The 12,599-nt window shown below is 37.8% G+C and overlaps 3 protein-coding genes across 3 annotated transcripts; 1 reads left to right on the top strand and 2 right to left on the bottom strand.

Annotated features, from left to right (window-relative positions):
- Window positions 1-2,384: 2,384 nt before the first annotated feature.
- Window positions 2,385-4,201, bottom strand: LOC140801648 (cx9C motif-containing protein 4, mitochondrial). Its single transcript, XM_073156863.1, has 3 exons — window positions 4,077-4,201; window positions 3,348-3,512; window positions 2,385-2,722 (listed from the first exon to the last, which is right to left on the bottom strand). The coding sequence occupies exons 1-2, from the start codon at window positions 4,166-4,168 to the stop codon at window positions 3,407-3,409; spliced, it is 198 nt and encodes a 65-aa protein (XP_073012964.1). The 5' UTR covers window positions 4,169-4,201; the 3' UTR covers window positions 2,385-2,722; window positions 3,348-3,406.
- Window positions 4,202-4,635: 434 nt separating this feature from the next.
- On the top strand, window positions 4,636-9,576 carry LOC140802102 (uncharacterized). The gene is made up of 7 exons (XM_073157533.1): window positions 4,636-5,099; window positions 5,168-5,794; window positions 6,029-6,384; window positions 7,590-7,801; window positions 8,158-8,414; window positions 8,496-8,674; window positions 8,786-9,576. The coding sequence occupies exons 1-7, from the start codon at window positions 4,877-4,879 to the stop codon at window positions 8,861-8,863; spliced, it is 1,932 nt and encodes a 643-aa protein (XP_073013634.1). The 5' UTR covers window positions 4,636-4,876; the 3' UTR covers window positions 8,864-9,576.
- A 306-nt stretch (window positions 9,577-9,882) lies between these two features.
- LOC140802103 (uncharacterized) lies at window positions 9,883-11,221 on the bottom strand. Its single transcript, XM_073157534.1, has 2 exons — window positions 10,556-11,221; window positions 9,883-10,459 (listed from the first exon to the last, which is right to left on the bottom strand). Exons 1-2 carry the CDS (start codon window positions 11,067-11,069, stop codon window positions 10,104-10,106), a joined length of 870 nt encoding a protein of 289 aa, XP_073013635.1. The 5' UTR covers window positions 11,070-11,221; the 3' UTR covers window positions 9,883-10,103.
- Between the last annotated feature and the right edge of the window lie 1,378 nt (window positions 11,222-12,599).

Raw genomic sequence — 12,599 nt, 5'->3', positions numbered from 1 at the left:
TTTTTACCAGACGGTTCAAATCCCTACTGCAGAGGAGTACAGTAAGTTACCAACTGCAAGTCTCCTATGATTCTATCTAAGTTGCATCAAATTTGTGCATTTTAGAACATTAGAGGAATCCATAGCCAGGGAGGGATGAGTTTCATTCTCTCCTTATTATTATTATTATTATTATTATTATTATTATTATTATTATTATTATTATTATTATTATTGAAGTAATACGTGCTGTCTTTGTTAAGGTTTTTAGAAGTTTAGAATAGATCATTGGATTAGAATGGTTGTTTCTGACTATCTGGTAATAAACAGTTGGCTATCTAAAGAGTTATACCGGAATTTTTCTTGAACTATGTGCAAGTTTAATTTATAAAGTTAATCTGTGTACGTGACACGTTTATATAAATATTATTTACAGATACATCACTTGCCAAATCAGAGGTTTAGATATTAATTCCTGATAAAAGTTTGGCCAAACCAAGAATAGCAGGGGCTTTTCTTATCCAAATCCTAGAGATCTTCTTATTGACTATTTCTATATAGATCTTCTTATTTAATTTTCGTAATACATTTAACCATGATAATTTTTCGTTAAAAGATTTTAGAAAAAAGAAAAAGATTTCTTTTTACCATTACTTCAAGAAAAAACTTAGTATAATAATACTTTTTTTTTTTTGGGTTCAATTTGTATAGAAGAATAATATTTTCAACTTTTAACATTTGTTGGGCTCCAGAAAATATAATCTTGTCCTTCTCAAAATAGAGAAAGAACTCGGTAATTCTACATCTTTTAACTCCCATGCTGGAATCCAACTTCACTCTTTTGAGAAGCAGTAAGCAAATAATTGACAAGTGAAAATTTTGATGCTAAGTAACATAATATTCATCCATAATAACTCGCCAATCGCATTGTTGATTGACAATGATTGATATATTAGAGGAATTTGTTGCATTCCCAATAAACTATTTGTAAAGATAAGCTAGAAAGTAGCACTTATAAAGGTCAGGATATATACTTAATAGCCTAATAGGATGCCTAACCTCTCAAAACACACACACATACACACAAACTACCACTCTTGGATTAGATGTTTCAACCCTTATGAAAGGGATCATCTTGACTTCAACTGTTAGGCTTCTTAGGGCCACTTCTTTCCTACCTCTTATCATATAGTTAATAATAATACCTTCCTCCTAGGTAAGCCATTCCCTTAGTAAGTAAGTACATAGAATGTTTCATGGAGAGAATACAAAGATGGATGAGTTCAGCTTCCCTACAATTGAAGTGCACCAAGACTCCCTCCACCAGCTCCCCTACCCTCATTTTGCAACCTCTCCTCTGTGGTCTGCATCCTCTGTCGCTCGCAATGCGAAGAAGACCGGCCATCAACGACGACGAAGCTTCCCCTCAGCCGCCGAGACGGTGGCTGTATCAGAAAGAGAGAGCGAAGTGCGACACGATGAGATCAGAGATGACATGTTTATCGTCGATGAGGAGAAGATGGACAAGCTGTGGGAAGATTTTAATGAAGAACTCATCAGGGTGTCTCCCAGTGTGAAGAGTGGATCAAGAGCCGATGCTGCAGTAGATATCAAACAGCGTGGCACGGAGTCGAGCAGCATGGTTCATCATAGAAGGCCAATCCTGTTGGTGATGCTGAAGGTGTTGAAGAAGTTCTTCTTTGTTGGCAGAACTACTGCATCCAAAAGGCACCACTTTGCCAAGTATAAGATCTGACGTTGCACCTGAGATATAAGTTCAGAAGATGTTTAGATGGGTATATTGGCTGAATACAAGATAAAGAAATCGATCTATATGATACAAAAGGTACATCTTCTCTTGTTTCCAACTAGCACTTGGTTTTGCTAGAATTGAATGCCATGCCAAACAACTCTATTCTTTCCGTCAATATGAGGTGTGCACTGTACAGTTATAGTTGTGACCTACCAAAACATTGCATCGTATTACTTCTAATATCTGCAAACTTTAACCTTTTTCTGCATTAAAAAATGAGGTGAAGGACAATAACACATTAATCCCAGTAAAAAGTTTTGACATTCTAGATTACCCTCTGCTCCATGGCGCTCTCCTTTTCTGTACCTGGCACCAGGAAAAAGAATTGTTTGTGTACTAAGCAACAAGACACTTATGAGAAGGACATCTAACCACTTCACCTCATTTCAAAGGAAAATCCCAGTTGAATGGTTAGATTTAGATGTCTTGCTGCAAGATTTGTATTATAACAATCCTTTTTTACTTTAATACGTTAACTTGTAGAAACCCATCTTTATAAAGCATTGCAAAGGTTACCATTCTCTACACATTATTTCATAACCTAACAAGCAAGTAAGGAGCATATACAATTTTAATTTAGATGATACAAACATTCAGTCGCTTAAGACATTACTTCTCCTCCAGAACAAACAAACAAGTCAATGTTTTATTAAACTTAATAAAATTACATCCAAGACTTTCAGATTTTTAACTATCTCAAATTTGTGGTAGTGTCTGGTTCCATTTCCCCTTTACAGTACTTAATAGTGGAGCATAACAAGCTCAATATTATTTACAAAATTCCATACATCTGCCAATGAACAGCTGTAAATCAAATAAACTAACAGAAGACAGCTTCAGCATGACATTTCCCCCTTTTGAGTGTATGACTGTGGAGCAATACTTGCCAAATGATGCTCAACCAAAGGAGCTACTATCTTCCTCCCCTGGCTGCACAGAATGAAATATGAAATATGAAATAGTCAATATTCCTTAAAAAAAAGTCAATATAAGCCAATGGTGTAAGAAAGAACACCCCTTGCAATGCAACTGTGTCAATGTCTGTCACATAATATAAAAAGAGCTTGAGAATCACTTATCAGTAAGAGAAAAAAAAAACTACTACAAATATATAAGCTCATCAGAAGCAAGAAGCAAAAGTAGCAACAACAAAGGCAGCAACAGAAATATTGACAATCTAACTACTTGACCCTGCCTTGGATTAGTCTTTGCTCAAGAAATTGAGATAGGGCATGCAACATTGTGATGGTTTCTGCCCTAAACCAACTCTGTTAGAGGTGGAAAAGAAACAATTATCTTCACAAATGGTTCACACTTCACACAAAATAGAACACAAATAATAATACTAACTACCTTGTGTCCTCTGGATTTTAGCTCAAAAGCAACAGTATGAACTCCTATGCTAAATTTGTTTGGAAAGGGTGAATGCTGCAAAACAGTTGGTCAAGCAAAAAGCATCTATTATATAGTTCAGCAAAGTTTCACCCTTTCCAAACAAGGTATGTTGAATTAGGCATTGTTGAAACTGCCAAGCAATAACACCTTATCTCCTCACCTAAAACTTATTATCCTCATCATCAACTGCTGCCTGGGTAGCCTTTGTAGTTCGTAGCTTCACTTCGAAATGTTTTTCAGTAGACCTGAGACAGAAGCACAATGTGTTGATTTGTACTCGCATTTCTCACAGCAGGATTGCAGTAATTCGATAACTTTCAGACACCTGAAACAACAATAAGTCACGTTCAATAGGCAAGAACTATTTGACATTATAATCAACCTGCACGCTTCTTGAAATGCATTAGAAAGTGCCAGTTAAAAGATCATTCAGTTATCAGATTAGCCTTTACAATATCTCAGCACCTGAGCGTGAGCAAGATAGAATGCCCAAAGCCTTAGGTTGGGGCAGGTATATATAAGCTCATTCTCTGCCTAGAATCCTATGGATTGCATAGTCTAAAATTATCTTATCAAAATTCCTCTCCCACTACAAACAGAAGGAGTCAAATTCAGCACGACACTGCCACCAATCCAATTTAGTCTTTCTAGGCAAACACAACATCAGATTAAATCCTAATTCCTCTAAATTGCCTTGTCCTGGTACATAAATCCCAGAAATTTTCATCAAAACCTTCCTACATCTGCAACAAAACTTAGAAACCTGAGATGGATCTCCGACCAGGACAACAACCCAACGATCTATGGTGTCGGTTGACTCGACGAAGAAGGCATAAAAATTCCATCTTGGCACCGCTAAATCCCCTAAATAGATCGGAGAGAGGATTACCTCTGGGGATTGAAGTTACTCTTAGTGAGACAGGCTTGAATATCGCACGCTTCCTTCTTGCACGGCTCTTTGCTCTGCCGCGATACCGCCATTCTTCACGTAAACCCAACGAATTAGAGAGCGGAGAGAGAGAGAGGACTAAATTTGTAGAGGGCCTGTAGGCCCACTTATAGGAGAATATGTTCATATTAATGGGCCGGGTCACTATTTTCGGATCCTAAGCAGTATCCATAACCCGTTGCCTCGTAAAATGGACTCAGGTTGAGTCATAGTCGCATCCAAATAAATTTTTTTTTTCTTTTTTTTCTTTTTTCTGAATTCTGAGTCGAGCCCTAACTCATCAAATATCACTCTGACTCTATTAATTGATCAAGCAAAAGAACCCCCTAGTAAAAAGATTATTACAATATATTCAAAGAAGAGAATTAGGTGACCTAATCTTCTATATGAATTAAATTAAAGATGGAGTCCTGTCTCCAACCCGACCAGCATTAATCTTTTTTTTTTTTTTTTGTTGTTGTTTGAATTGATGAAAGATCTTGTCATGCATGCATTCAGTGCACCTTTGACTTAATCTCATATAACAAAAACGAGTTGAACTCAAACTCCCCCTTTTTTAAGGATTCATTCACCTCCAATCGCATCCCAAGATTCCAATCTCCATCTTTATCAAATCAAATCCCTTCTCGCTCTATAAACCCAAACAAAATAAAACAATTTGAGTACTCTTCCCCATCCTTCTCGTCGTTGTCTTCACCAAAACCCTTGGAAGTGTTGGAAGTTCCAAAAGCTATGCTTCAATGGCTCAGTACCGGCAATCGGGTGCGGATCGATTCGCTTTCCGGAACTACCACGATCCCCACGGGCCCAGCGACCTCCGGATCCCCTACAAGCCCGCCCGGATCCGTAGACCCACTAAGCCCCACCGCCGCCGCCTTCCCGCCGCCGTCGTCGTCGCGGTGACCTTCGCCGCCGCGCTCTTCGTCACCTTCCTCGCCTTCCGCCGCCTCTCCAGCGACAGAGGTACGGAATCTGCTTCTAAAATCCGGCCTTTGCTCCGATCTGATCCAAAGTTTTTATCTTTTTGATAGGAATCGGGAAGGACTCGGATGCGGAGTTGGGTTCTCGCTGGAATGGGTCGTCGGGGTATGCCAAGAAGCTTAGGTTTGGGCATGGCTCTGCGGGTAGGGTTGGGAGGGATTCGAGGTACTGGGATCGGGACGATCGGAGAAGAGACCATGATTACAGTGAGGAGGATTTGCCGAAAGAGGACAGTGTCAATAAGAAAGATCGGATTTTGGAGAGTAGGAATGGTGGAAATGAAAAGAATCTTGTAGGAAGTGAAGGAGGATTGTATAATGAAGAAGGGAGGAAGGAGTTGGATTCTTATAAGGAGCAGTATGAGGCTTCTTTGAAGAATGGTGGGCAGTTGGAGGATGATGGAGTGAAGAATGATGATCCCGATGATGAGTACGACGACGGCATAGATGTGGACGATGACGATGCCCATGACGTTGATCGGAAGTTGGGTGATGGCAATGACGGTGGAAGTGAGAAAGATGGGTTCTTGGATAAGCGGAAGAAGGCTTCCAATGAGTTTGGTGGTGGTGGTGATGGTAAGAAGGAAGATGGCCGCATGGGTGGTAATGTTGCGAAGATTTCTGGTTCTGAAAAGAAGTCGGCCTCGAAAAGAAAACCAAAGCTTCACAAATCTTCTAGTGAGTTCTCATTTTGTTAATTTCTAGTGTCTTGTTATTGCCAGCAACTATGATTGCAAAGAAGCCTCTGAGATGTGCTGTTGCATTTATATGCAGAGAGGGCTTGTGATCTTTATATATGTCAAATAATGTGTTTGTATTGTTGACACATTATTTTGTTGTTCATCTTGATATCCAGTAGCTACTAGCTTAATTATGGGTATCAGTTGCCTGAATGTTTCTAAATTTGAACAGGTTCTACTTGTGAGATGAAGTTCTTGAACAGTACAGCTCAACTCATAGAACCTGTAGTGAACAAGAAGTTTGCTAGATTTTCCTTGAGGTATACAAATGTTGAAGAGAAGCCAAGTGGGTCAGAAGATTGGGAACCAAGATTTGCTGGCCACCAGACTCTGCAAGAAAGGGAAAAGTCATACCATGTTCATGACCAAACTGTAAATTGTGGATTTATAAAAGGTCCTGATGGTTCACCAAATACTGGATTTGATATCACAGAAGATGATAGGAAGTACATGAGCAGTTGCCACATTGTTGTATCTTCTTGTATATTTGGAAACTCTGATCGTTTGAGAACACCATTTGGCAAAACGGTATGCATTCCCATATTGGATTATTATTCCATCTATTATTAAAATGCACCACTTCAAATTGAGTTAGCTGTTTCTATCTTATTCATTTTAGTTCTCTTATTCTTTTGTGACGAACTGGGTGCACTTTTGAAATATTGTATCTTGTGTTCATATATTTCCTTTTGAATATTTCTTCTGTTGAAATATTAAGTCATGGAGATTGATCATCAAAATATTCAACAGGCATCTATGCACTTCTCTTAGCTCAGAATCATCATAGTGAAAGCTCTGAGGATGAATTTTGATTTTAAATGATCATATTTAGCAGAAGCATGTTGCTGAGAAGGGAATTTTCAGATCTTGCTAAACACATATTTCCCTCTTTTTAGTCCTTGATTTTCTTGTACTCCTTTCATTTCAGCCTTCAGCATCTTCATCTACCCTCGACATCTTCTCCCTTATGCTTTTCTACTTTTTCTTTCCTACTTCATAGCCCTCCTGGCCCTTCACGGAATACTGTCTAGCTAGTTAATTTACTTGCTGCTTTATCTCTCAATTGTCTAGGAACAAAAGCAGGTTTCTTTTTTTAATCTTCTTCACATTTGATATGCTCTGACATGTTTGGACAATAAATTGTCAAGTTTGATAGGATCATAGATTCATAGGACTATAATATAGTAGAAAATTACTAGATTTGGCCTGAAGATGCCAGCTTTTTCTCTTGCATTTGCTTTCTTGTGCCTATTTGTTGTTTATATATTTTTTTTAAATGGACTAATTTGCTAGAAGGATGGACACCAATGAGGTAGGATTTAATTTCTAGAGCGGTATTATGGTTAAACAACATAAATTTGTGCAACTCTTGATTGGAATTTTATCTGTGGCTCAAGCAATAATCCCTTTACATTTTTTGGTATTCAAAACACTGTAGTATTTCCCCAGCTTATAAATACACCCAGATGTAAGGTTCTAAGGAATCATAACCTGCACATATTCATCATAACGAGATTTTCTTGCCAAATGTGCAAAATAGTAATGAAGTGGCCTACTTCGTTAATGATAAGCTGCTATTAAGTATGTAAAGTATTTGAACACTTCAGAAATTTTTATGGTGCGATGTCTTCTTCCTAATTTTGAACAGGCACATAATTTATGTTTGCATTGCCTATAATTATATGGAGACAACAACACACTGATAAGAATTGTTTTTTTTTATATATTTGCAGATAACACGATTGTCAAGGAAAAATGTTTGCTTCGTTATGTTTTTGGATCAGAATACATTGCAGACTTTATCCTCAGAAGGCCAGAAAATAGACAGTATGGGTTTTATTGGTTTGTGGAAAATCATAGTAGTTAAGAATTTACCTTATAATGACATGCGGAGAGTGGGGAAAATACCCAAGTTTTTGCCTCACCGACTTTTCCCTTCTGCCAGGTGAGCAGAAGCTGAGAAATATTTCGAACATTCAGTTTTTGCTAGCCTGTTTGCTTGGTTGCAAAACACAGTCATGGATATATGGTTTCTTTTCTCTTTCACTTCTACCTGAAGTATATTCTCATTACTCATGATATATGCAGGATGTTGTTAGTTTCTAATATTAGTTGCTCTTTGAATTGTTATACTTATTCCTTCTGTTTTCTCTTTCATCTGTGATTCTGAATAATTTATTCCTAGTTGTTCCAATCTGCAAGCATTTCCTTTGATTATGGCTGTGAAGAACTGCTGCTTGAAATGTAGTTGGTATCGTGCTACCTGTGGGTTCTTAATTCAAATCTTACGAATTATATCAGGTATTCAATCTGGGTTGACAGCAAACTGCGACTTCAAACCGATCCTATGCTAATCTTAGAATATTTCCTCTGGCGGCATGGCCATGAGTATGCTATTTCCAATCATTATGCTAGGAGCTGTGTTTCAGAGGAGGTGTTGCAAAATAAGAGGCTGAACAAATACAACCATACAGTTATTGACCAACAGTATGAGTTCTACCAGGCTGATGGACTGAGAAAGTTCGACCCTTCTGATCCCAACAAATTGCTTCCCAGTTGTATGACATTTTTTCTATTTTCTCTTATGTATCTGCTGTGTCTTCGGCAGTTTGACCCTGTTTTCTCTTATTTATGGGCAGATGTTCCAGAAGGTTCTTTCATTGTGAGGGAACACACACCAATGTCTAATCTATTTTCCTGTTTATGGTTCAATGAGGTTGACCGTTTTACCCCTCGAGACCAGCTGAGTTTTGCGTATACATATTTGAAGCTTAGAAGGACAAATCCTGGAAAAACTTTTCGCCTGAATATGTTTAAGGTATGTCAAAAATAACTAGACTGGAGATCCATCAGATTTTAGACTTTTGACTTTGCTTATTCTTACTCCATTCTTTTAGTTGTAAGTTGTAAACACTTAATGTGTATCCAGGATTGCGAGAGGCGTTCTATAGCAAAACTTTTCCATCACAGAGCAGAAGAAAAACGCAATATTCCTCAGCTGACATGATGACAGTTAGTTCCTTATAGGCATGGGGGAAGGAAGGGGATTCAAGCTGAGCATACTTCAATGACAGACAGGTTTTTTTGCTTGGGACCATATGTTCATTAAGCCATCAAAGCAGCACAGATGTGCCAATCTCTTAGCAATTCAAGTTGATCGTTCTTATGTTGCCGATTGCTTCTTTCTTACTACATGCCTATTTTTCATCTTACAAAGACCAGCTTGAAGGTATAACTTCTTGTTCCACGCAGTCCTATTGATCAGGAAACTTTGGCTGGCTTCGTAACTGTTACACTGCAGATTAAAGCGGTATATATTTTAACCCTGCTGAGCTATCATTGAGGCAAATGATTCTTCCATGGGCTTGATCACATATCATGCACCATGTACCTATTGTTTCTTCCATTAATGGCAACTTCCCCACATGATTGGTGTGACAGAGAGCATGTCATAGTCATAATAAGAGAATGCTTACAAGATACCCTTTTTTGCTGGTACTGCTTTTCTTCTGTTTTTCCCAAGTCAACAATCCCGCATGGGGGATGTTTTATCATTTTATTTGAAACCCTATGCTTTTGTTTTCTTAGCATCATTATGTAATTGATTTGATCTTATCTAGTAACTCATGGATGTACTTATTCAATTTGTATGTAAGATCAACACTGAAATATGTAATGTTCCAGAGAGACCAAGTAAAGATTTTATGCTGATATGTGGAATTTGATTTCTCTTTGTGAAGAAACATGCTTATTGTGGAGTTAATGTGTGTAGGTTGCAATCTTTTGTTTTGTTTTTTTTTGTTTTTTTTTTTTGACAATTTGCGTGAAATTTCAGCAGTCAATCAAATTCTATCTCTAGTTTGCGATGATGAATGCAGAGCTGATTACTGATGATTGGCTTTTTTTTTTATCATACAAATTATGGAATTCGAGACCAGAAGCTTACTTTGGTTTGATTTGGAAATATAAGATCTTCTCAAAGAAGAAATTGATCCTTAACACTTGGGATAAAATAGGGGCTAAATATGCTTCTGAATCAAATTACTGTGTATTATTAAACAGAATGACAAACATCCAAAACAGAATCCAAGGCAAAAACCAAGTAGTAGCTTTTCCTTCCAGATTACAGGCAAGAGTTGAAATATATCTTGCAAATAGACACATTGATGAATTGAGGTTCTAAAATAATTTTCATGCCACATACTTAATATTCACATAAACATACAGATTACAAATGCAGTAGGAATTCAAATCAAGGCCTCATCTCTGAAAATTCCAAGCATCTCATTCCTCCCCCTGACCACTTCATCAAATACCTTATCCACCATAGATTCAAACATCTCTACTCCCTCCCTGAGCCCAATAGACCTTGTTCTTAACATCTCAAGACCCCTCAAAAATAACTCTCTATCCATCACCACCCCTCCTACCACCTGAGCTTTTAAATCTCTCAATACTTCAGCTACCATCCTATGCTCAACCAAAACCAATCCAGCTTCGCCCTCAGATCTCGAAAACCTCTCTCGAAATCGTTCAGTGATGGCTGAGAGCAAATCGAAGCAAGGCTGCAGCACAGGTGAATTATAGCCAATTGCGCCACTACCTACATCGATCGAAACAGTAGAAGCCATTGCTGAAATAATGAGCAAACAGATGACAATCATCACAGTCTTAGCAGCAAGCATGACAACAAACATACCCTTGTCATCCTTTCTATTGCAAGTTGAGATTCCACTGCCCAGTCTCGGTGCTTCTTTTGCAACTTTGACATCAAAAGTTTTCTCCTGGCCTCTCTCTAATCTCTCAAACCCTGACTTGCTGACATTTATGGAAGAGCCATCTCTAGTTAATGCTTGGACTGTGAAATCCACCACCATCCTATACCGATTAATTGCGGAAACTGCAGACTTCAGTGAGTTGCAGAAGTCCAGAAGGGTGGCAGTTTCTTGCATGTAGTGATGAAACCAATCCTCTTCAGCTCCATAAGAGATTGGCAGTCCAGAATTCCTGAAGAGGGCAAGGAGTTCAACATGCATCATCTTCAGAAAACCCATTGCTTGGATAGACCACTTGAGAGACACAGAGTCCTTCTCCAATGACTGTTCAAGTCGCCTGAGCTCATCGGCGAGCCAAGAACAGAAGAAAGCAGCTTCTGCCGTCGAAACATCACAAGGTTTCCGCAGTCGCAAGCATGATACCAGTGATTTTGACATAGTTAAAGGAGTAGGAAGATAAAAGCTAGACAAGTAAATATGGATATTGCGATTAGTATTTATTGGATTGTAGAGGAACCATGATATATACTTTACATGGTGGTGGTGAAAATGGAGATTAATTCTTCTTAACAACTTGTTTCTATGCCCCGAGAGAAGTGGAGAAAGGAAGAAGGCAAGGGAGAGAGGTAGGAGAAGAATGGTAGAGAAATATAAACATCATAGAGTGATACGTGATAGCCAAGAGCTTGAATAGGAAGCAAGGTGGAAAGAAGTGGAGTAACGCAAGAGACAAGCTACTATTCTTTTCTTTCTTTCTTGGATTTGTAGGGGAATCACAGCATTGAGATTTATAGTTGCAGCTTAACATTAGATTTATCTCCTATCTATTTAGAATGATTTGACTTGTAAGCATCGACAGGCATGGGCCATCCTGGGAAGCAAAATAGACAATGAAAGTGGTAGCATGAACACGAAGGTAACCTTGAAGCACAGTATGTTTTACACTCGCCTAGTTAGGCCAAAATGTGTAATAAAACATAAGCTTTCTATTAAAATTATTTCAAACTATTTTGTCGTTTATATGATAAAGATTAAAATGATAAGAAGTATAAGATAACAAGGTTTTAATCAAAAAGTTAATTTATTAATCAGTTAGTATAAAAACAAAAGGAACATTTTAGTCTTTTTATATCAAAATTAATGTTCGTTAGATATTTGACCTAAATAATTGTAGGGAAGTAAAATATAGTTTACCCTCTATTTTAGTACCAATTGAACCAAATTTTTTATTGTTAGATTGTAATTGTCACAGAGAAGATAAAAAAGTCAGACATGCAACGAGGCACGACATGTACATGATTTTAGGTGCAAGTTTCAGTCTAAGACTTTGTACATCTATGTCTGCAAGTAAGGCAATAAATAAATTACTCCGAGACGTTCCTATCTTGACATAGACAAAATCAATAGCCCACAAATGGAGCTAGCGGATGATAAATAAATAAATAAAGGACGTAGAATTAATATAATCAACTAGTTTGCATAGTTTGCTCAAATCCAGCATATGCACATTGGTTACGGAACAGTGATGCATGAGAGCATAAAATATATAGCAATTACGTACAAACTATTGAGCCATTTGTTTATGAGCAGGCCAAGAATTTTGCAATGTCTCTCTCACTCGCAGGCTGAAACATATCACCTAAATTTAGGTCAAAGCATCCAATTATCACAATTAAGTGCTTGCAATAATAACAAATTACAGGAAACCATCTAAAAGGTTTTCTTTTTTCAGAGACTAAGGAGCCAAACTGTCAGAAAACTTATTTGGCAAAAGTTTAAAGAGCAGCAGCCGAGAGAAGCACTGCTATTTCTCATAGAAAGGTTAAAGAAGTAATAATGTTCTTCCGGCATAAGAGACCCAAGAACTAAAAGTAAAGAGAGATTTAAGATCAATGATCATGGACAACTCAGCCAAACCATGAATAAGCGGGAGTATGAAAAATTCGCAAGATTTTCTTTAAATTATCA

The sequence above is a fragment of the Typha latifolia genome, chromosome 15 (genome assembly GCF_019914945.1).
Source record: "Typha latifolia isolate L0001 chromosome 15, TyphaL0001v2, whole genome shotgun sequence".
In the NCBI taxonomy this organism is placed as follows: Eukaryota; Viridiplantae; Streptophyta; class Magnoliopsida; order Poales; family Typhaceae; genus Typha; species Typha latifolia.
This window is presented reverse-complemented; position numbering and strand designations above follow the sequence as displayed.

Excerpts from the sequence above, each read along its gene's own strand:
- LOC140801648 (XM_073156863.1), bottom strand. The coding sequence starts at position 4,168 with ATGGCGGTATCGCGGCAGAGCAAAGAGCCGTGCAAGAAGGAAGCGTGC. Across the intron at positions 3,513-4,076 it reads AGTAACTTCAATCCCCAGAG|GTGTCTGAAAGTTATCGAAT; the intron begins GTAATCCTCTCT and ends TTGTTGTTTCAG.
- LOC140802102 (XM_073157533.1), top strand. The coding sequence starts at position 4,877 with ATGGCTCAGTACCGGCAATCGGGTGCGGATCGATTCGCTTTCCGGAAC. Across the intron at positions 5,795-6,028 it reads AAAGCTTCACAAATCTTCTA|GTTCTACTTGTGAGATGAAG; the intron begins GTGAGTTCTCAT and ends AAATTTGAACAG. Across the intron at positions 8,415-8,495 it reads CAACAAATTGCTTCCCAGTT|ATGTTCCAGAAGGTTCTTTC; the intron begins GTATGACATTTT and ends ATTTATGGGCAG.
- LOC140802103 (XM_073157534.1), bottom strand. The coding sequence starts at position 11,069 with ATGTCAAAATCACTGGTATCATGCTTGCGACTGCGGAAACCTTGTGAT. Across the intron at positions 10,460-10,555 it reads CAATAGAAAGGATGACAAGG|GTAGTGGCGCAATTGGCTAT; the intron begins GTATGTTTGTTG and ends CGATCGATGTAG.